A 23955-nucleotide genomic window follows, 5' to 3' on the forward strand; every position below is an offset into this window, starting at 1 on the left:
CTTGGTTTGCAAGCCCGGATGTAAGAAGCCCGACCCACTGTCCCGCCCAGATCATAAAGGATGGGCGATCGTCCTCGCACATAGTCGATCCTGATATTCAGAGACGTGAGCACGCGTCTCTGAAAACTGTGATGCACGCGGACGCCAGGGTAAGTCCCCTCCGGCGCTCGTTGCGCCACACTGCAGATCAATGCCGTCTGTCAGTGAGGAAGTGAAGGCGATATAATTTAGTTCAATCCAACCGTAAAGCCTATGCATGACAGAGCATAACTCTATTGCAAACTTTCTACAAACAATTCTTGCAAAGCCTCCGACTTATGATCACTCAACAGTCATTCCAAAATTGAGTTGCTCAAACACGGACGTTTCTTTGCATTCGCCAGAGACGTAATCGAAAAACAAATCGAGAACGACGATAGAAGTGCGTCTCAGCATTAAGGAGTATTGGCAAAGAGCAGTGCTATAAAGAAGGTCGTTAGCGACTGTGAATCGCATAATTCACGCATAGAGGGATGAGGATTGACCTGGGGATGCACCACATGAAAGGCGTTCTCGAGCTACCAGGGAGGAGAAAACCGTTAGCTCGTCGCAGCTGTATTTGTGAACCCTTTCCGATTGGAGCGGTAGGTTCGAGAAACCCTGGCGATCCAGGCGTCCATCCGGACAACCCTGCCACAGTTGAGAGCTGCCATCTCGGTAGCAGCCGACAAAGAAGTGCAGATTGGCGCCCCCAGCGCCGGATGGGAGTTGTCTTGGCCTCAGCGGACATCACAGTTTGCAGAAAAATGCGACAGACGGCATGTAATAGCTCTCGCGATTAGCATTCTTAGATAATAAGGGGGCTTATGACAATGTCATTCAAGGCAGTTTGTGGAACATAATGAGTAGCTTAGATGTGGACGACGGAATATTGAAATTTTAAGGGATATTTACAAAGACAACATGGTTCAAATAACATGGAAAGGAAAGAGAACAAAGCCAATAGAGATAAAACGAGGTCTTAGACAGGGAGGCCCTTTGCCGCCCTTGTTGTTCATGTTGCATCTCCAAGGATTAGAGGAATAGTTGGAAAAAAACAATCTTAGACTTGACCTTTCATAAGACGGGCAAGGTAAAAATATCTAACAGTCATTACCAGGTCTCATGTAGGCTGATGACATTGTGCTAATAGCCGGTATCAGTACAGGGCTTCAGTCCTTATTGAATATATGTGGCGCAGAGGGCCACACATTACGCTTAGAATTCAGCAGTGACAAATCAGTGGTCATCGTGTTCAATGATGACGGAATAGCAGAGCTGAAGGTTCAAGGATTAGAGGTTGAGCGAGTTAACAAATAGAAGTATCTAGGAGTACGTATTAAGTAGGGTATAGAATACCTCAATGAGCATGCACAATGTGTAACTGGTAAGGGCGAGCGCGTAGCTTCACCGAACTTTCAGCTTGGAGGTGAACCGGGTATATATGGCATCCAAGAGCATGCTCGTCGAGAAGATGGACGCGCGAGTAATTTCTGCTGTGTGCGTATTTAAACAGTTATAAATTATAAAAGGGAACGTGCTTTTGAAGCCAGCGTAAATTCAAATCGGGAGATAAGGAAACACAAGTGATGAATTTTGAAGCCAATTTGTGTACAATGACCCAATATTGGCAGTACTGATTTCAATGTGCAGTTTTAGTGAACCCTACCGTGACTGCGAGTCGGGAATATACGCAAGCGCCGAAAGCAACAAAAACGCTAGCGCATCCTGTACGCACGACACTCTTGGGGTGGGGGTCTTAAAGACGCAAGAAGTTCTCGAGAGATCTCGGGTTCAGCGCGATCACCAGTTTCAAGATGGCAGCTACCAGGATGGCAGTTGGCATCATGGGTGACGTGGTATACGGGCTGACTCCAAAACCACCTGTAATTACCTCATTGCTTTGTTCGTCACCGATGACCGAACGACTCTTAACAAAATCGCCAATGTTGTCGGTCTGCAATGTACATCAGTAGGTCATGAATTCTTTCCCACGATAGCATTGATAGGAGGTGGGAATACCACAGGAATGATTGACGAAGACACCGTCGTCGAATTTTGCTATGCACTCGAAGAATTGTGCTCGAAGCCTCGGTACAGCGCAGAAAACTGCGATTAACCAGGCAGCTGCGGCTTGTATTTGTTTGAACTAAAATGATCGGTAACAGTTTTATTTTCAATATTTCCTGTTGGAGCTTGGTGGCGCTGAAAGCATGAGGAATTAAAGCGGCAAGAGCATACGTGAGATCTGTTTGGCAACTTTTACAGGACGGACAACTAAAATCGGTCTGAGAATTCGATCTTTAGCGTACACTATACTATTGCGCAATGCGTACAAAAGAGCCAGCAACGCTATACTGAAACCGACTCATAATTAGTAATTGCTTCAAGATGGGCGAATCTCCCAGCCTAGCCGGAAGGAGCTGGACCCTTAGCCGATGCCGCCTATAGCACCGGATGATTTCGTTTTCCATACTCAACCCACGCACTAAATGCATGAACGCTGCGAATGAGGGATGCCAATTTGCTTTCTTTGTTCACTGAACCGGTTCAACACAAAATAAAGATATTGGTCCAGGTAGTCATTTTTGTTTATCGATGTCGGGCAATTACGGTTTTTGGAACCTCATGATCTTTCAAGTAACATTTTCATATCAGATGGAACGGACATGGAATGCATACTATCGACAGAGGATGTGGGCCGCACGCGGCTACTTTGTAACGAAGCAAAAATAAAGGAACAAAGGAAGCAGGCTACCAGACCCCTTCGAAGGAAAATATAAACGAACGAGGCGGAGACGTATCGACGCAACCCGGATGAGCCGTCTTTAGCTGGAACCGAATACCGGCACGCCACCGCTCGCGCCTTTCGATGGAAATCCCGAGTTCACGGGGGGATCGCGTGCGACGCCTGGGGTGCCAAACCACACGGGTGTCAAGGCGGCGCGAATGAAACACTACCGAATTCACTCCACCGCCGAAGAGCAAGGTGCGCATCTCCAAGAGTATGAAAGCTCAGCTTCTGACACAAAACTACAACAGAACAAGCGCACCCACCACCCCCCAAACCTCTTTAAAAAAAAAAAAGAAAAGAAAGTGTCCTATTGGGCGATTTAATCAAAATGCCGCAGCGCCTACCATAGAAAGAGCCTCCAGTGACATCTGTTGAGAGCGACCGAAATCGAACGAACCGTTGCTGAGGCGACGAAACTTTGCCGTACGTTGGCACGTCGGTGTCAAAAAAAACTAAAACATATAGAAAAAAAAAGAAAATAAACCTAGGAAATAAGTTGTGAAGGCATGAAACGCGGATTCTTTTATAAAGTGCTGAGGTAAATGGCGGAGGGGACTTTTTGCCATTCCCACCGTGCATTTCTACATACTTTTTTCGGGGGACGCAGCACGAAGAAAGTTGAAAACAAACAATCCGACGAAACGCCATTATACTGAGTAGGGCCCGTTCTCCAATCGCGTAGGATAAAAAAAAATATGGAGAAGGGAGGGGGGGGGGGGGGGGGGGGGGGGCGGGGGTTTGTTTCCGGCCTTCATTTTCTGAAGTGGATGTCGTCGATGCCGATAGTTACCAACGGGGACGCGTATCCTGGATGCAGATTCGCGAAAAGGGGCTTGCTCCTACCTCAAGGTCGACGGAAAAATCGAACCGATTCAGCAGACTCCGAAGAACCGGGCGACAAGGATACAACGCAGCGCATTTTAAGTAACGCACGATAGACGACTATAGGCACGGCTTTAGAGATTGCTTTCATTAGCGTATGAACAAGGTTGCGGCAAGTGATCATAGATATTATGTACTGTTGGCTGCACTGCGCTTCTTTCGCAACGAAATTGTTTTCCTTGCCTTCCACATTTCATTCCTAGAAAAGCCAAAAAATTAACCTCTCTGCAACACCATTTAGAATTTCCATTCCTCCTACGTAATAAGTTGTAAGACTGAACTCGAGATTGCTTTTGTTAGAGTATTACGCGAAGTACAAAGTTGCGGCAAGTGATCATATATCTTATGTACTGTTGGCTTCACTGCGCTTCTTTTGTAACGAAATTGTTTTCCTTACATTTAACATTTAATTCGCACCCCCCCCCCCAAAAAAAAAAAAGAAAAAAAAAAACAAGAAAAAGAAAAAAAACGTTTTATAGGTTTTTTTTTTGAAGTTCCATTCGTCCTACGTAATAGGTTGTAAGACAAAGCTTTAGAGAGTGAAAACGACGTGCTACCGTGTATCCGGAGCATTGTTAATGACACAACGAATTTCGGGAAGTACAAATTTATACAGTGTAATCCACTTATAACGATACCAGATATAACGATATATCGCTTATAGCGATCAAATTTTTTAGATTTGATCGCTATTTTTTTAGATTTGATTTCATCCAGATATAACGATAATCGGCTATAACGATTGGATTTTGCGGTTTTCTCAATATCGTTATAAGTGGACTGCACTGTATCTGCGCGTGCCTCTTATAAAATTTACTTTCTTTCTCCACGTCATTAGGTAAACGACGTGTAAGAACACGCGCAAAAAAAAATTGCAACAGTAGTTTGGTCACGACGAACAAAATCGCCACAAGTACAATCCGTTTTGGCGACGTTTTGGCGTTTTGGTAACGATTCAGAGACAAAAAGAAAAGACCGGTGGTGATGCCCTATACACACGAGATGACCCAAGAAAGATAGCAAAACGGGTCAACGTACATGTGTTTTTTTAGGCACCCAACTAGCTGAATAATGATAATGATATCTGAAGAAGGGGGACGAGGGACAAGCACCTTTGCATTAATTACATTATCTTCAAAGAAGCTGAGTAGTTTACGTTAAAAAAAATGTATCGCAAATTGCCCTGCAATCGTACGTGAAACGTTCATGGTATAGCGCTAGTAGCCTCCAGCCGTTTCTTCTCGAGCTGTGCCTCCAGGTGTCTGCCCTCCTCTCCACCCCATTGACTCCACTCCAGTGACGCCACCCCTTCCTCTCGACCCCACTGACTCCTCTCCGCCCCACTGACTCATCGACTTTCCCCGTCGGGTCGGCTTGTGTCCACAGAGTATGGAGAATGACGGGCTGCTGCCGGTCACGTGTCAACTTTCCAGCTAAATTTAGCAGTAAAATTAAATTTGTGTGTAGGTTACCGTCACGTGGCATCTCAAACCATTTCACGTCATTTCCCCCCTAAATTTAGCTGAGAAATTCTCACCCGATCACGTGTCAATTTGTCCACTTAATTTAGCGGGAAAACTAGATTTGAGTTCTAGGTCACGTGACATCCAGCCATGTGACGTCATTTTCACCGCTATATTTAGCGGGAAAGTTCGAGGTTACTCTTTTTGTGGCTTCACTTTACCTGCAAACCTAGCCAATAAACGTTTCACGTTAAAAGCGAACGACGCGGTCGATGTAATACACAGCTAGCTGCATAAAAAAAAAAACACCAAACTCCTTGCAGTGTACAGAAGGATCGGTACATTCTATAACCCTCTCATGTGGGCCTGTGGCAAACGGTATGTCGGACAAACGGGCAGATGTATCAACGATCGGCTGCAGACTCGATGAGAAGTACGTCAGCGCTCCTTTCGTTTCTTTATCTGCAGGTCAAAGAACTGTACTGCTTGGCGAAGTAGTCAGTGTCATGAGCGCAGATTTACAGGATGTATTTTTTGCTATCTTTATAGCGCGGTCCTGCTTCTTACAAATGATTAGAAGAAAAAAACGTGAGTTGTTAGTGAACGCTGTGTTAGTCCGTCTATGTGTCCTTGCCTTTTGTCCTTGTTTATAGCGCGATGTTGCTACTAATCTGAGCTTTCATCACCAACTCGTCCAAACTCCCATCTTAACGTTTTGAATTTTAGTTTTTAGGGGCATAATGTATTTTGAGAATTGACGCTAGACCTGAATATGTCCTAGCAAAAGCTAGTAACCTAGCACATGTTGACCAAAACAATTCGTGGTGGCCGTTACGGGGCAAGAAACGTCACCCTTGTACGCAGCTTCCAAACGAAACTAAGCGTCGAAAAAGAGCGCTAGTGATGTCGACTTTTTTCCGCCCTCCTCGAGCGAAGTGGTCTGCGAACACGCCGCCCTTTGCAAATGTAGTTTCGGTTTGAAGAAGTCTTGAAGGGCGGCCTTTCTCACCCCGTAGCACAGACTACGAACTTTTTATTCATACTTTCACTGCAAGTCTAGACTACATTGAGGTCGAGCGTCACTTGTCCAAATACATTTGACCCCCCAAAATAAAATTAAAAATAAAAGTATATGAAAAGTAATAATAGAAATAATTAATTTTTTTAGTTAATGAGCCAAGTAATTAACCCATTTATCATATTTTCTAGTGGCCGCCGTGGCCCACAACTTGGCCTCAGGACTAATATAGCCCCAAACGCAAGCCCCCACCCATTTTGTTTAAACTGTGGGGCAATTTAAAAAAAAAAAAATTAAAAACACCATAGTTTGCGCGACCCTATAATACGATGCGTCTCGCTCTCGACGTCCCGCTTTTCCGTCTTAATTTTCAACAAGCTTCCCTCATTAAAAATAATTGGACAGAACCAACTATGTTGTCTAATTAAGCGATTAGCTGGAGACATAATTGAAAGAGCCGCGACAGGTCACGTATTAATTTTCCCGCTAAATTTAGCGGGTAAACATAAATTTGCGTTAGGTCACGTGACATCAAGCCATGTGACGTCATTTCCCCCGCTAAATTTAGCTGGGAACCTGGATTGGTGTTCAGGTGACGTCACGTCGATTTCCCCGCTAAATCAGCGGGGAAACTGAATTTGTGTATACGTCACGTGACATCATATGACGTCATTTTCCCTCTAAATTTAGCGGATAAAATAAACGGCCGGAAACATACCTCAAAGTGGCCTGAAGATTCTAAGAAAGCTAATCGATTTAGAACCATTCTACAATGAAACAATGTAAACACAGGATCAAAATCCATCCCCCGTCGCCTTGGTTACTTTCATGCGCCAGAAATTAATGAGGAAACCCAGACTGGTGTTTGGTAATACGAAGGCCTGTTCCCACACACACAACGCCACATCAGAACTATAGCACTATAGTCACAGCACTGACTTTGGGCGATATCAGCGCTGAATCAGCCTTCCACTGCATGTGAGCCCGCCTTTTCTTGCCTGCACACACAACACAGCGCTACTAACTCAGCGCCAAGTCAGCGCTGATGGTAGCGCGAGTGCAGCGGTGTCTGGGTTGGACGGCGGAGAAAAGCATCACCGGAGAAAAGCTCACCGGAGAATAGCTGCCCGGAGAAAAGCTCACCGGAGAAAAGATCACAGGTTTTTCGGTGTGCTTTTCTCCGGTGAGCTTTTCTCTGAGATTCGTCTGGGTTATTTCAGCCCTGTACTGGATGTGTGAGCAGACCTTGAAGAGGTCAGGACACGAAAGTTAAACATATAGATCACTCTTTGTATGAAAGGCTCACGGGTTTTGAGATTTATAGAGCTTACTTAATTAGAAGAGTGAAATCTTTAATGCCGATCATTTGCATCTGCTGATCAAGGAACACTGATGGAATTATGACGTAGCCTGCCCAGAGTAGCGACATCATAGTCTCAATAAACCACGTGATTGTAATGATATAGTTGAATGCAACCTCGCTCTAGGATTGTGGGTGCTCGCCAGCAGTTATGTAGGCAGGGAGGTGGTTTAAGGGGTCGAGGCCCCCCCCCCCCCCCCCCCACACACTCCCCGAAATGCCAGGGCTACCCCCCCCCCCCCCCCCCCCCCGCCCCTCCGGGGGGCCCGCTCGCTTCCCTGATCATGCAGTCGGTTTTGCACGGGGCACGCAAAAAGGGGGAGCGCGGAATATCCCAACTCCTGGCTACACCGATATGTTATGTTGGGCTTTCTATAAGAATCCCTCTCTGCGTAGTAGACGCTCAGTCCTGTCCCTCTTGTTGTTAGTGTAGTTTACTTATTTCAGCAAAGTACACAGCCGGCTTGTCTTTTTTTTTGTAGCCAAATGTCTATTGCGACGCCACTTACTGAGACGGGTAGAAAAAGAAGCACCCTTCTCAATGCACCCAGAATACATTTTGCCAATTCAACACACGCTACACGGGCGAAGTCTGGCCAGGTCGATCATTTCTTGACGTCGGGTCATGCTTTGAAATTCAACTATGCGTCGACCTTGCCACAGCAGCAAAGGTGGCAGTTGCGGAAGTTCGTAGAATTGTGGTTGAACCGCCGTGAGTCAACGGCGTGCAATGTCAGCTGCGGCACCTTACCGGACGTTTACGGGGTTTTATTGGATGGGTAGATGGTTGGCCCTCTCCATGATGTCCCTATATATGGGCAGCTAGTTTTTGTGCGTGAACGATTGCTATAATGTTTTGGCGTCGAGATTTTTTTTTTTTTTTTTTGCTGCATTTATTATTTTTTTTTTGTGACATTATAGCTATCCTTGTTGTGTGCCTGGTCAGCACGCGTTGGTAATGCAGTTGTATCTCAAAAAGCGGAGGGAGTTGGGTGCTGTGAGGAAGCTTTTAAAGTTGATGTGCCGCAACTACGACGTCAGTAGAACAGTGAGCCACCCGCCCGTATTCATGTTAATGAAGCCTACTCCGTTTTGAAAAATGACAATGCAGCTTTACCTGTTTTATCATAACAGCGCCTCCCTAATCATTGCTTGAGCGTTCGTACCGCCGAACTCACCCTGCTCCGTCATTAAGGGGAAGGGGGGCATTAATGCCGTTGAACACCCCCCCCCCCCCCCCACCCCCCCGAAATAAAATCCTGGCTATAAAACTGGACGCCACGCTCGCACGTAACTTGGCCACGTAACTATTTTCGTTCACTTGGCCCATATCCTGCTCTTTTCTCCTGGTCTACCAAAACAAACGATTCCGACGACGACGTGAGCGATGCCGTCCACTTCGTCGGCTTGAAGCGGGGTAGGGAGACGAGGAAGCGGAAAGACGATCCGCAAGCAGCGGAGGTGCTGAGAGCCAAGTCTACGAGTGCATGCATGAACACGGAAAGGAGTTGCGCCAGCTGCACCGCCACGCCGCTAGGGGCACTGGGACATATAGACACGATACTTAGAGCCCTGCGCGCATAAGTTTGATTATCCGGGTCCGATCCGCATCCCCAGACTTCATATCTGCTTCCGAACCCCATCCGCAAAATTCGAAAGCGCGTCCAACTGTCAATCCGTGCATTAATTTTATATCATGATATCAAGCATAAATAAAAACCAAAAAAAAAAGACTACAAAAAACTAGATGGTATCCTATAAGCAGTCTGCTTACCTTTCTACAAAGAACTCTTCGTGTAAGCATACGGTGAAGGTCATTTGATCGTATTCTGTTTTATCGTAATTATAAAATAAGCGGTCATCCTTCCAGAGACACTTCGTATCGCTCGAAAGATGCTCGCAGTTATGAGATCGTCTTGGGAGTCCGTGACACTGACACTGTGTCCAATAGATGAGCTCAAAAGGAAGAAAATTTAGGTTTATTTTCCTTTTCGCTTTGTAAGACCCACTTCAAACAGACGCATATTTTATAAACATGAAAATTGACAAAGGACAGACTAATAACAATCTGAAGTTTTATTTAGTCCAAACAATAAAAAAAAAGTGGGAGAGGAAGGACGCTCACTCGCCGCAGCAAAATACTCGACTATTTGTAGTAAGGCGCGAGAACACCACTGAAAAAATAACACAATATTCAATAATGACAACACCTCCTATCGGTTTCAGTTTTAAACATGAACCCTCGAAAGCATGCTCGGAACCATATACTTAAAAACAACTCATTGCCAACTGTCGAGAAAAGGAAAACGCACAGCCTACGCAACGTTTCACTTGTCGAAATTGTTGTGTAGAAGAGACAGACTATTGTCAACTCGGACGGATTTAGACTGGTTCTGATTGCCTCCCTTAAATTAATACCCGCTAATAAGAAGCCTCTCTCGGTTGGTGCACTTGATGCTGCGGTGGCATGAACGAACTGCGCTACAAGAATGAGGTCATGAAACTCGTGCTGGCGCAAGTTCCAAAACTCCAGAGCATCCAATTCAGTCTCCTCAATATACACTTGTAGGCGAAAAAGTCACTTTGAGGCTTCTTCTACTTTCTCTACCAAACAAGAACAAGCTTCCCGGGACGACTCATAGTTCTGCGTTCTTTCTTTTTCTAGGGACAATGGTTTCCTCTTTTTTTTTTTTTTTTTGCGAGACAGAACGTTTTAAAGCGATCTTCGGTGATAATACAATAATTATTGACGTTAAAAACAATTTTCTCCCCGATTGGTACCTTTTATCCAGACTTGTGCCTATCTCAAATACTCTACTCAAGAGACTGTATTTGAAATACTTTTTGAAGTATCTTGGTATCTTGCAAATGCGTTTGATCGAGAATATTTGATACTCTATCTTAATTGCATTTCTGAGTATCTTGTACTCATTATCTGAAATACATTTTTGACATTCCGCCATTTTCCAAGTTTTTCTGCATGAATGGCGTGGGCGTGGCACGAGCGGACGTGAACATTCTTTCGAGTAACCAAATCCTGTTGCTAGCTCCTATTATCTACGGTAACTTTGATTGAGCTCGTGAAAACATCGTTTTATTTATTTTTTTTTTTTTGCCGATTGTGACTCGTATTTCAGCCCAAAGTTCGTACAATGAAGGTTTTCCCCTCGCCTTCCCAAATGCGCCTTTTGTTTCCTAGAGTTTCCCCCAAAAAATCCTGAAACAAAAGGGGTGGTTTTAAGGAAGTAAAGACTGACACACTGAGGCGGAACGCGGACCGGGAAATGACCCACGACTACAATGCAGACTTCAGTGTCAATAAAATATCAAATAAAAGAAAATGAAAACTCAACACATAGACATTTTTCTTTTTCTTTCTTTTGCTTGTATTTTTGACCCCGCTGCGGCAAAACGTCGAGGTTTTGTTTTGTTTCTTTTCTTTTTGTCGCCAGTTCGTCACTTATTGCTGACGCGAACACTGTCTGTAAGTGAACATTGACACGCAAAGAACAGGACAGGAAACGAACTACGAGCTGAATGACCTCTCAAAATGCCAACAAAGCGTCCCCCAACGTTGAGTGCCTTTCTGAACGCAACCTCCTTGAAGAAGGTGCGACCACTGCCGTGGCTATTATGTGCGTTTGGGATACGGATATTCACTCATATCCGTATCCCAAGTTCGTTTATAGTGAACTCCCCATATAGGAAATGTGGATTGTAGTTAAACGATGCGTCTAAGGTACGCCGCAGGACGTGATATTCAGCGATGTCACTCTAAGCGATGTGCGCCGGCAAAAGCGTCGCTGTGGTCAGCTTTCCACGATTGGCCCAACCATGGGCTTATCAGCACTGTCAGATTGTCAACTTTGACGGTGTTAATTTCGAATTGCGATGGCTCCTAGCTTCTACTGTGCTTTTTAAACACACCATCGGACTCGTCGTCGCACCGGATGGTAAGTAGCCAGAATAACAACTGGTGACGTCACGGCGAGGCAAATCCCAGTCGTGACGTCACTGAGAGAAACCATAAGAGGGCGCCACCGAAACATCTCGGCGCTAATAGCTAAAGCTAGCTAAAGCGACCTCTTTTTTTTTTTTTTTTTGTCCTAGAAATGTTTTGTAACATGTATCAGTGATACTGCGACGCACGTTGCCGAGCGAGCGCGTGGCCGAATGGTTACCGGGCTTGGCTTTCGCGCGGAGTCTTCGGGTTCGATTCCAAGGAGCGAACTCCTCTTTTATTCATTTTTTCAACTTGACATTCCAGTAAGTTCGAGAACCTTGTCGTCTGATAGTGTGACGAAGGTTCTACGCGTCGAAAGTTCTAGTCGAATGTTCTAGAAACCTACGGGGGTACAAAAGGTGCTCCGCGTGGCGGTCTCAGCTGGGAGCGTGGAGCGAAAGCTTGGAACCTCCTGGGTTCGAATCGATCCCCACCGCCCCCACCCGTTTCGATCTGTATGAGTTTCGTTCCGGCACGCGTTCGTGTTATCACTACTGTGTGGTGCACGTTAAAAACCCCAGGTTAGCGGTTGTATTTCATTTCCTAAATTTCTCATCTACAGCTAACAGACAGGTCACCCGTTGAGGCGTACCACCATCAAGGCTGTATAGACACACAGAACAAACAATTAATTTGGTCCGGACTCAGCCTCGCCCCAGCGCTCGATCCTGCTGTTTCGCCGACATCGACGCCTGCGACGCTAGCATTTCTCTATTTTGTTTTGGGCACAAGCTCGCCCCATTAAACGTTTAATTTCTTCACTTATTCGCCACCTCATCATTTGTCATTCGTGACAATAACCTGCTCCTTATAGCTGGAGTGCATAAAATAGCCGTACAATGTTGTTGTTTTTTTTTGTCGTTTTGGGTTGTTACGTGTTAATAAACCATTCTGGTAAACCAGATTTGCGCAACTATAATTGTCGTTGTCACTGACGTCGATACAAACTACGAAATGCGGAAGTATCTTCAAATGTAATCGAATTACATTTCTAGGTATCTGCACTCTACTCAAGATACTTTACAGCGAAAGTAACTTGAGTAGTATTTTAAATACTTTATGAAGCAGGTATTTAGTAACTTAACTTAAATATTTTTATCGAGTATTTTGTCCAACACTGCTTTTATCTAAGAGAGTATGTTTGCCTCCGCAATACATTCGATGACGCACTTCGGAGTATCACTCACTTGTTCACTCTACACTCTACGGTTGCACACTTTTACGGGCCTCCTCGACAAAGATAGATCCGGACCCGCGGATATCCGCATCCGGTCCACATCCGCAGCCCCTGGAATCCGCATCCGTTCCGAAATCCACCAAATCGATTTCATTTTTTTGCGAATCCACCAGTTTACTGCGGATATCCACGGATATCCGCGAATAATCCGGAGATATGCAGGGCTCTAAGTACGTCGATACCGTATATCAGGGGTCTCCAAACGTTTTGGCTATGGATTAGGAATTTGTAGCTGTGTCGAGGGTCGGAAAAAAAAAAATAAGACAACATAGATTAGGCTATACTGCATAAATAACCCGAAACAAGCACCTGAATACAAAAGTTTAAACTAAATCAAATATATATATATATATATATATATATATATATATATATATATATTGTTAGGTGGAGGAAGCATATATTTTATTTTTAAGTTAGAATTATGAATACATTACAAAATAATAGTGATCCCGAAAACACGCCAGGCATAAATAGAAGCGTATAGCAACTTTGGGATACTCAAACAGGGCAGAATACTAATGAGAATGAGTAGATCTGATGATGACAAGGTGCAGTAGTTAAGACACAGGACACTAAGCACGAGATACACAAGAACACAAAGGAATTCTAGCATGGTTACACAGATTTCAAACACGGGAGTACAAATTGTAATGTTGGGAATGAAAATGTACAATAAACATGGCAAGAGAACTCGCGTTCTTGTGCAGTTTTCCTGCATACTTTCTGATAGCTTCGTTTGCCTTTTTGGTACGTGTCGTGGCGATGTAGTTCTGACGTGCGGTCATTTTTGATGCGGTACCCGGCGGGCCGCGGGGCTGACGTCACTGAAAATACCGCGGCCATACGAAAGCCGATCAAAACGCTGTCGCGGGCCGGATCTGGCCCGCCGGCCAGAGTGGAGACCCCTGCTGCATACAGAGACACGAGGCGTATCACGTAACCTAACCTTTCGAACTTAGCGACCTTCCTGGAGGCGGAACCAAGGGTCCCGCAATTAGCCCTTTTCAAAAAGTTCGCGCCATCTGGTAGCTCCTGCGCCAATTATTGGAATCCACCATTGTTTGGGCAGGCAAGCATCTATATAGACCCTTTTCACAAGGGCGCCGCCATCTTGAATTGTCGTCACTTCCAGGATGGGCGAAAACATTGTTTTGCCGTTGCCACTTCAATAGAAGACATTTAGGACATAAGCTTAACCGTCACACAGTCTCGTTTTGCCTCCCTTCCATTTTTTACTAGTTACAGGTTGAGACGTTGTATTATTTTTTTCCTCGCCCATACCAATCACGCGCGTCGTGCCCCAGAAACGGCGCGCGCTAATGTTGCTTGCTGGACCTTTGAAAAGGGCCCATTATATTGAATAAATTGCGTTGTGTCTATGCTTAGACGGCCTGAAGTTAGTCAGCCTCGATGGGCGCCTGGTTTCTCAGCTGTAGATGAGCAATTTAGCCAGTGCAGTACAACCGCTAGCCTGGGGTATTTAACGTGCGCCACGGAGTAGTGATACACGACCGCACGCCAGAACGATGCTCATCCGGGGCCGGTTTTCTCGAAGCGATGGTAAACCCATTTTGGTAAACCACGGTGCCTAGGAAGGGAAAAGTACCTAGGTACTGTAATAAACGGCTGGATATAGAACAACAATAATTATTTTTGATTGGGCAATAAGATGCGCCATCTTTCGGTGAAACAAGCCAGTCATTTTGTTTATCCTCTTTTTCCGCTGGTTGTCATCGATTTAGTATGGTATTTTAAGTCAAAATATAGTAATGTTGTACTTGAAGACCAATTTATTTGCTTCCGATGGTACGAAGAAATTTTAGCTACTATGCTAGAGTTTGTCGACGAATATTCGAAAATGTAAGAAACGTTTCCTTCAATATGTTTCTTCCAGTCTGGCAACGCGGGTGCTGTAGCTTCGTTTTCGTTCCTTGCGACGCACGTTTCTGCGATTCCTGCTGATCTCAACTGTTTGCCCTCTCTTCCGTTTGCCCAACCGATTCACCGGTGACGAGAAGCTAAGCTTCTCGTCACCGTTGAATTGTTGGCCACCGGGGATATGTAGAAACCTCAATGCTGTCGGCATACTTGCGGCGCACTGTGAACAAAAAAACAGTACAATGTCTCAGCTTTTACCCGGAACGAAGACTTTATTGAGGATAACCCCCTTTCTCCGCAAAGTAATCGCTGCTCACGAGTTGGCATGCATAGTGTAACAAATTAAACGTCTTAGTATAAATATGTGCCAACACTCGTTCGCAAAACATTTTTTTTTTACTCACCATAAAAATACTTGCAAGGCTTATGTACCGTCATATGTCTTGGATCCCGGACTGCTGAAGAGTGATGCGTTCGCGGAATGCTGCCGTCGGTTAGTTTAGTAGTCCCTCTGAACTATCACTTTGCTTGACGTGCTAATAGGTTGATGGTGAGTCATTAATATAACAGCCAGATCGAAATGAATGTTCAGCAGAACCAAGCAGAACTATTAGCCCTCATTAAGCGACGCCGCGGCCATTTTGCTTCTAGGCACTGCTCCTCCCTCGGCGCCCCAGCTCTCCCAGTCACATGACCTGGAATTCCCCCTTCTAGGGACAATAGTTAACTTCAAACCACCGGTTCGCGTTCGAGAAAACGAGCCCAGATCGAAACGGGCAGGGATGGGGATTGAACCCAGGATCCCTGGGTTCTGCAGCGCGAGCTTTCGCCTTTCGCGCTCCAAGCTGCGATGCGCTAACACGCTCGGTCACCGATCCCCCCTCTCCCTCCCCGATTAAATCGAACTTATCCACGAAACTAACACGGTGTGCACAAACAAAAATAAAATAAAGCAGCCTTTTGTGGGTTCTAACAATATATTTTCAACGTTTTTTTTTTTTTTTTTTTTTTTGCGTGTTTTGATTTTTTAGGAACAACACCGATGCCCGCAAGGTCGCGTTCTACTCGTACAGCTCGGTGACAATTCCAATCATCATAACCGCACTGCTTCGATTCACATTGCGGAAATTGCATCTTTAAGTGGAAAAAAAATTATTATTAATTGAAACCCCTTATCCGTGAGCTGAGACGCGAAGTAGGCGACCATAGGCCTCATCTTACTTGGCCAGCAAAGAACGAACAACTTTCGCAGGCACGTCATCTTGTGAGCAACGCATTGCATTTGCTTGAGGCGTCCCCCACTAGCCACGCAATAAGGTGTTCCTCAACCAATGGTTGTGCGGAGCATCACTGGAATCATCCAAAAAGCTCCATTTGTTGTATCCCGAGAACACAATTTGCTGTTGGTCGAGCTATAGTCTGACCAAGTCATTAAAAATAACGGCCGCAGGGTGAGGACAAAAATTAAATACGGATTTTTTCAAACACAATTTAAATCAGACCTAGAATGAATTAAACTTTCTAATATTATATTTTTTGACCGCCTCTGCGAATACATCATCCACGCACAAGCATGCGTCTGCTGAAAGCACTTTGCAGAATGCATGTCGTGTAACCAAGTATAAGTCGTCGGTTAACCATCAAGAACGCTACAAAAGTATCGTCAGTCAAATCAAATTCTTCGTGCTCTGTAGGCTAGTCACCATACGTGACGAGAGTCTATTAAAAAGTCCCTGAAACGAATTTCGAGTTGCCATCTATATATGAAACTGTGTAGTCGTGATGAATTATACTCGAGGACAACTTTATGACGAAGTGAAAAGAGCACGTGCATCACTTTCGAGTAAATTGTTGACGAAAGTTTGAAAGATGGTAGCAAAGAAGTGGCCCCACTGTCCAAACTGCTCGGACCCAAAAGACTCCGGCGTGATCGCATTTAAAGATATAAAGATGGGGAGAAAGTGGCGAGATGTCCGACGTCCGATGTCTTAAGATCCTCGCAAACTCCTTATTCATCCCCAAAGCGCGAGTACTTGGCCAGCGCCAACAACCACAATCCTTTGAGGCACTCTTGGGATAGAGATGCCTCCCAGCGGCAGCAGGAAGAATGAGAGCGCAGACACTTGCGCTGCGCTCCCCGAGATGGCGACACGGCTCTCAATTCTGCGATCGAAGCTTGTTGCGCTGGCGACGAGTGACAACGGCAACCACGGACGCCTCGACACTTCCCAAATGCATAAAATCGCTCACACATAGTCGGCAAAGGGGCTAATATTCGGTCATATGAAACGATTACAGGGATGGTTTTCCTGCCGCGTATGAAACACCTCTACCGGCAGGAGCGAGCACAGTAATCAGTAAAGCTCGGCTCACGTGGTGCGATTTTGCTCGCGATGTCGCAACTCTAAGCACCGCAGCTTCCACTGTGCGTCTTTTTTTTTTCTTCCGCACGAGGAACGTTGCAACTCCGAAATCGCAAGTAAAACCGCATGACGTGAATCAGGCTTAAATGCTTTTACAAATAATCTGCCTTTTTTTATCATGTATGTCTGTGCACTTCATTAACCGCTATCAGGCTAAAATAGCTCCCATTTTTCTCTGCCTTCGCATGAAAGCGAAGGCAGCGGGACGTAAGGACCGGAATATCGCCGCCTGCTGCGATTGGTCAGCGCCATGCCGCTGACCAATCGCAGCAGGCGGCGATGTCCCGGTCTTTTCGCTCCGCCGCCGTCTTGCATAGCCCCTCTGGATGAAACAAAAACTCAGAGGCCCCAATTGGCGGTGCGGTATTCGCCTTTCCAAAAGTTTGTCACCTTGGCAAAAAAAAAAAAAAGAAGCCTAGTTACTGGGTCGTGGACGCGCTCACGGCGTCTCATATTTGGTGCAAGAGGGCTACTCCGCAAGCTCTATGCTCATTCAGTAGACAAACGTGGCAGCGCGCAGAAGTGCGTCGTAGCTGCGCTCGTCGCCTTTGTGCGTTCGTTAGGTGAATGCCTAGCAAATGCCTAACGGATTCATCAGTGAATGCGCTATGATCTTGCGCTTTTTTATTTTTATCTTTCTAATTGGTTTAACCGCTGGTAGGAAACACACAAAGACGACGAGACGACTTTTGACGCTGCTTCATCGGGTCCAGCGGATACGCAACAAAAAGCGCTTTATTCGAACTGTCTTAACGCGATTACTAAACTTTTGTAAACCGCACTCAAATATTATATTTTATTGTAGCAATCTTTGTATTTTCTTAGTTTTTGTTCCAACCAAATGAACCTAGTTGTCCGGCCTTCAACTCGTGATCCAAGTCGTAACTCGAGCAGCACGAAAAATGTGTCGTCGATCGCAAGCTATAAGCGGCAGTTCCCCGAGGCAAAGAATAGACAGCAAGCTTCCACGAACCCACGAGTGTCACGCGCGTGTAAAACGGGTAACATTGAAGCACCTTGCGCCACACGGGTCAAGCCAGTGTCTTTTTATATCGACGCCTTGAAAGTTTCCACGACGTTTTCTCGATTACTTCCGACACCCGGTCCCCCGGCGCCACTTCTAACCATCGTCATGGCACGCTTGCGATCTTTCCAGGTGTCCTCGCTGCTAGGTCGCGACTGATTGCCTAGCGTCACGAAAAAGAGATCTGTGCTCAACGAGCCCCCCCAAAAATCTAAAAAATGGATGACATTACAAAACTCGATTCGAGCACGAGCGTCGCACGGAAGAGGCACTTCTACGGTATAGCAAAGAAACACTTGGCCAAAAAGGGAGCTTTTTACGGAAGCTATATTACCCATCTCGAGAGCTCTGCGTAAGGCGCTGGAGAGGCACGGGTGCGAGAGCCGCACTCGAGAAAATGCGTTTCTAGGGTACTCAAACGCGTGTTCAGGCAAATAAGTTGGCAGCTCCTAAGCTCTCACACGTGTTTCTTGGGTAGCGCTGCTCAACACTTGAAAGAAGCAGTATATAGGCAATGTGTGCTATTTCCCTTTGCCCCGCGATGGGGTGACGTGAGATGGGAGAGTGAGAAGTGTCTTCCTGCGAAAAAATGAAGAGGCTGTAATATACCCTTTCCGAAATTCAGTGTCATCTGGTGGCTCAAACGGCAGTTTACCTTTCAGCATACTAATGGCGGCAGTGAACGTCTAGTTTGCAGTATTGTATCGGGCACCGTCACTTTCGCAAGTGAACGGCAGTCAAGAATGTGCGCTTAACTGTAAGTTCTTTCTCAATCTCTTTCAGTGTCCATGGCGAAAAATATGCAACCACTCAGAACGAAGCGCCAACCCACATAGATGCCTTGTTAAAGTTCTATACATCAAAGGGCTTTGAAACCGATTGTTTGCTACCAATAAATTGTCTGGACCCGAGTTAGAAATGAACTCGTACGCAGCTTTTGCATTCAATTCCTGCTTCGCATCGTGCATCAATTCTTGCTTCGCACCGTCTCAAATGTATATAGGCCTCAAACCATCAGCTTAGGAGCATCTCAACGTCTTCCTTCATCAGTAAACAGAAGACCGCCGTTAGTACGGCCATAGCCTCATCTATACTCACAAAGCTTGGCAGTTCGACGAAGGAGCCATAGAGTGCCCGGTCGCAAATTTGTAGCGCGAGGATCTGGTAGCATAGACCATCAAAGAGCCATTTCTCGGGTTGAGCCTGGACGTCAGGAAACGCCTACTGCGGCGAGGACCCGAAATACGCTTGTTCGCTCGGGAGAAGTGTATTTCGGCGTGTCGCCGCAGCGGGGCGACAGTCACGTGCTCTCCCCTCATCCATTATCTGCTGCTCCACCTTGTACATTTCGGCGGCCGCTTCTTGTGGCGATCTGCCAGGCTTTGTCAGTATATAGGAGGCTGTGGTACGGCACATATACCATTTTTGAGATGATGATAGTGGTCAAAGTGGCCAGACTGAATTTCACAAAGCGTATATTTGAGAAATGTCACCGTCCCGCGGTAGCTCACTCTGGCTGCCCAAATTAGTTTTATTTTACAGTCATCGAGAACTTAAGAAACCGAGGGCGTGGTAAATCCCAAGCTTCCTCGTTCCGCACCCAATCAGGTTGCAGCATGAGCCGACAAGAAAGCCGACAAGAAAGTCGACAAGAAAGCCGACAAGAAAGCCGACAAGAAAGCCGACAAGGAGGTCGACAAGGAAGCCTGTCAGCGACTAGGGGGCAATAAACGTTGCCATATAGCAGCAAAAAAATCGAACGAAACGTTCAGTATTCAAAAATTACCTTGTTTTGAAAATCTTGGTGACAAGGGCTTTAAAACACTTATCACGATTTTGTAGCAGCGGGCTTCAAACGATCATTCAGAAGAAAAAAAAAATCTCAGTATTTGGGAAACTTATAGACGCGATATACAAAAAAATGTGAGCACCGCATCACTCATCATTAAGTATAATATGTTAAAGGCGAACCAAATATATAACTTCAAATTATTTCAATGAATACACCGACACAATTTGTTCGGTACCCGTACAATTTTCTAGTTCCTACGCATTACAAGACCTGACACACAGAATTTCAAACAAACGAACTAAATATACGGCAAGCAAGCACTAAATTATCAGATTACAAAATTATTAAATTGTCCAGGTTGAAACATTGATTACAGTGCCAAGTTTCCTTTGTTAAAACAAGACTGCAGACGATCTCTTGTTGGCGCAATCTAAACTTAATACTTTATAATTTGACGATATATTTCTTTTCTTTATTATTATATAATCCGTCCTACCCTTGGTTTCAATATATTTATTTACGTACGAACTGATGTTTCTTTCTTAGTTCACTTTGTGTGTCTGAAGGTCACCACATGACGTTTAAAATTGAGTGCTTCACACATACTTTTTTCAATGAATTTAGCATTATGAGTATAACTTCCGTGCATTAGAGAGTGTGCGTATTCTGAATTATTGTTGCTGCTGCTATGTGACGAGACAAGTGATGTATTGTTTTCTTATGTCTATATTGTGTATGTATTTTTAAGCTGTTGAACTGAATTCGGGGGTCACAAACGCTTCAGGCATCATGCCTTTTTCTCTGCCTCCTCAGCAGAAAACATCCGAAAAACAAATAAAGAAAACAAAAACTAATTTCGAAAGTGAATGGCGCTGGGAAATAAAATATTTAGGTTAAAGCTAGCTTGGTCTAGTTGGTTCCTAACGTTTGTAAGCATCAACGCTGTTACGGAGCCGCTGATGCTTGAGCGTCAACGAATCTATATTGAAGCAGAGCGAGGATGTTTGCGGTTGTCCCTTCTGTCCCCAGCCATCCAGACTTAAAGGGATTGACGATTAGGCATGCCGCGAACTTTTGCCCAATCTCGGGGTTTTACCTCGAACCCCGATGTTCGACTGCACTGAACCTTTGAACGTTTTTCCAAATTCGACAAAGTTCGATTTTTTGACAGTGCTTTTTGACTTTGTAATGAATTCAAAATATTTTAATAGAAAAATATATTAAACAAAATATAATTGGGACCTAGCGAAAGTAGGATATTTATGTATCCATTCAGAATAGAGCGAAATAACTATTTCAAATATATGCGCCGTTTACATTCAGTTCGTTGTGGGCGCTCTCACGTGTTCGTTTTCTTTCTGTTCTTCGATCAGCACTTCGTGGACAAACAGGACCACATTTTTCTTGTAAGGTTAATAATGTTTATGCAACATAAAAGCAAACCTACACTTTTTCCAATATTGAGATTGTTCGTTGTCCTACTCTACCCCTCAGCTTCTTCTCAATTTCAGCGAATGCGCATAATACTCAAATTTTAGTCGACGAACTTTGCGTTAAAAGTTCTAAAAAGTGGAACATGGGCGAGCTCAAACCTCGAAAAGTTCCCGACATCCCTACTAATGACAGTGTATATTCTAATGCTTAGAATTTCGACGAACCAACAGGACGCTGCCGTCTGACACTAACGCGAGAGATTATTTACAGGTGAATTTGCCCTCTTAAATTTAAAAAGCGGCCAAATGAGTGACAGCAAACTCGAGAGCGTCCCCCTGAGCTTCACACTGCTCCACAGACCCCCTACCTCTGTGGGGAAGCCAACGAGCAGCTCACCTTGAATGTGGTAGGACGTCCAGCCGTCCCTAATGACGATCTTCTTCATGCCATCCTTGGTGCGATGCACGAAGATGCCGAAAGTTCCTTTCCAGACGTCCTCACGAGTCTTGTTCTTGACCTTGAGCCGCTCCTCGACGATCGAGCTGAGGCTAGACACCGTGTCCACCATAAAGGTAACTTCTTCGTCCAGATTGGACCAGCGGTCATCGCGCCCCTTGATCGAGTCCTCGCGTGCGAGTATGCCGTCGCTGGTGAACAGGTTGCACAGGTTGCACTGGTCCTCAGGGTCCGCGAGCAGCTCGGTTGCCTGCTCGTCTTCGTAGGGCGACTCTTTAACGTGTGTGTACTCCTCCGGGGAGCTGCTGGTGAAGCAATTCTGGCTCTCCCAAGCAGTCTTCGAGAACTGCAGCTTGCTGGAGCCGCAGGTCGGCGACTCGGGTTTCTCGGTGGACAGCTCAGGCTGAAGCTTGGCGGCAGCGCCCGCGCAGCAGCACGGGCAGTTGTCACCCGTCGGTGAGACCACAGATGCTGCTGTGCTGGATCTGGGCCTCCGGTTGCGGTACCAAGGAACTCGGCTCGAGGTCTGGCTCCTGGACGAGGACGCTGGTGGCGGCTTGGCCCACAGCTCCGCTGGTTCAGTCGATGCTAGAGTCTGATTCTGATCGCTCGGTTCACGGCTGTGGCACACCAAGGCGCCCATGGCTCAATCCTGAGGCCCTGCAAGAGACCGTCGTGACCTTCCTTAGAGCACCTCTGTTGCAGATCACAAACCGTTCCATTGCAATCACCCTCACCACCTGCGCTACAGATAGAGCCCAGGACGGCAATACCGAAAATGACATCGGTGTAGCGAAAGCGGTCTAATCGCCTCGGAGACACTGAGTCCACCATAATTTTAAAGTGGGCAGAGCTCATTGTGAAACCTCGGCGTACATCGACTCCGTCATACCAAGAACGTCATACGAGTAGAACAACCTTCCAGCAGTTCTGGTAAACACACCGCCCAACGATATATTTAAAAAGGGGTTAACTAATCACCTTTGCTAGCGTCACGCCGAACTGATTATATTCTAACTAAATTGCTTACTTTGTAATATAATAATCTAAACCCTGGGTCAGAAAAAAAAATAAAATAACGGACGAGACGATTTTGTCTCGTCTTCTTCGTTATTTTATTTAGCCGTGTCTCGGTTTGGACTACTGTGTTTCCTAAACAGCTCGCCTGCATACTTCCGATTTTTCCTTACTTTGTATTTGCAGTATGTGAATTTATACGTCCTTCAATTCTGTAATGACCTATATGCCCTCAGAGTTTTGAAATAAACAAGTAAAAATTCAATATGCACGCAGCGATAAATATCAGAATTATGCTCTGTTTTTTTCTTACCTTGGAGCAAAACAAAAGTTACAGGTCTCAAGTAAAAACCTTTATAGGCGTTGATTAAGCTCGATAACTTTTAGAGTCAACGTGGATACCAAAGCTATGAACTTGCGCTCGTAGAATCTACTGTTTCTAAGATCACTTGGACGGAATTCTTAGTTCCCACCTGCCATGGGAGCATGACAGAAAGATACACATTTCCTGAAAAATAATAAATAAACAAAATCACGCCTTCATACTCTTGACCCTTTAATTCCAGGCCAATATACGGTCCCAATGTTCAGCGTATCGCAAGCCGTAGTGCCGAAACTATGCACCATTTTCAAGACGGACTTCTAGAAGCTCACATGAACACTTTGGTACGTTTTGCGAGCACTTCTTTCACTTACAGGAATGACATGTTTGCGCTGCTGGTCGGTACCTTATAGCGGAGAGTCGAATGATTGTTACTTGGCTTGCTTGTTGACGCTGAGGCGATTGGCAAGCAAGCAATGCATGTGCTAAACTAACGTAAACTACAGAAAAAGGCGAGAAATAATAAAGACAATATTTTTTCGAATCAAAATGAATTTATAGACAGATTAGGAAAAAAAATCATGATTAAAAAAATAAAAATAAAAATAATATACATATCAGATTTTTTATGTGAATCATATTTATTTATTTATTTTTTTAAAAATAAATGAATAAATTAGATTAATGTGATATCATCACATTATTGTGACTTAATCACAATTACAATGAATGTGGTTTAACTAACTACAGCTAGAAAATTTATTACTTCATTACCACTAGATGTATTTCTCAAAATGGCAGACCGATTGATCAATTCGTCCGTTCACAGAT

The 23955-nt window shown here is 45.1% G+C and overlaps 1 protein-coding gene across 1 annotated transcript; it reads right to left on the minus strand.

Moving 5' to 3' along the window:
* Positions 1–21589: 21589 nt before the first annotated feature.
* LOC121045793 lies at positions 21590–22428 on the minus strand. Its single transcript, XM_042287396.1, has 2 exons — positions 21726–22428; positions 21590–21612 (listed from the first exon to the last, which is right to left on the minus strand). Exons 1-2 carry the CDS (start codon positions 22426–22428, stop codon positions 21590–21592), a joined length of 726 nt encoding a protein of 241 aa, XP_042143330.1.
* Between the last annotated feature and the right edge of the window lie 1527 nt (positions 22429–23955).

This window comes from Ixodes scapularis, unplaced genomic scaffold (genome assembly GCF_016920785.2).
Source record: "Ixodes scapularis isolate PalLabHiFi unplaced genomic scaffold, ASM1692078v2 PGA_scaffold9__187_contigs__length_104089568, whole genome shotgun sequence".
NCBI lineage: Eukaryota > Metazoa > Arthropoda > Arachnida > Ixodida > Ixodidae > Ixodes > Ixodes scapularis.

What these genes read in the sequence shown, in the direction of transcription:
- LOC121045793 (XM_042287396.1), bottom strand. Translation starts at nt 22,428, where the DNA reads ATGGGCGCCTTGGTGTGCCACAGCCGTGAACCGAGCGATCAGAATCAG. An exon ending in GACGTCCTACCACATTCAAG is followed by an intron (nt 21,613 to 21,725) that starts GTGAGCTGCTCG and finishes TTTAAATTTAAG; the next exon opens with AGGGCAAATTCACCTGTAAA.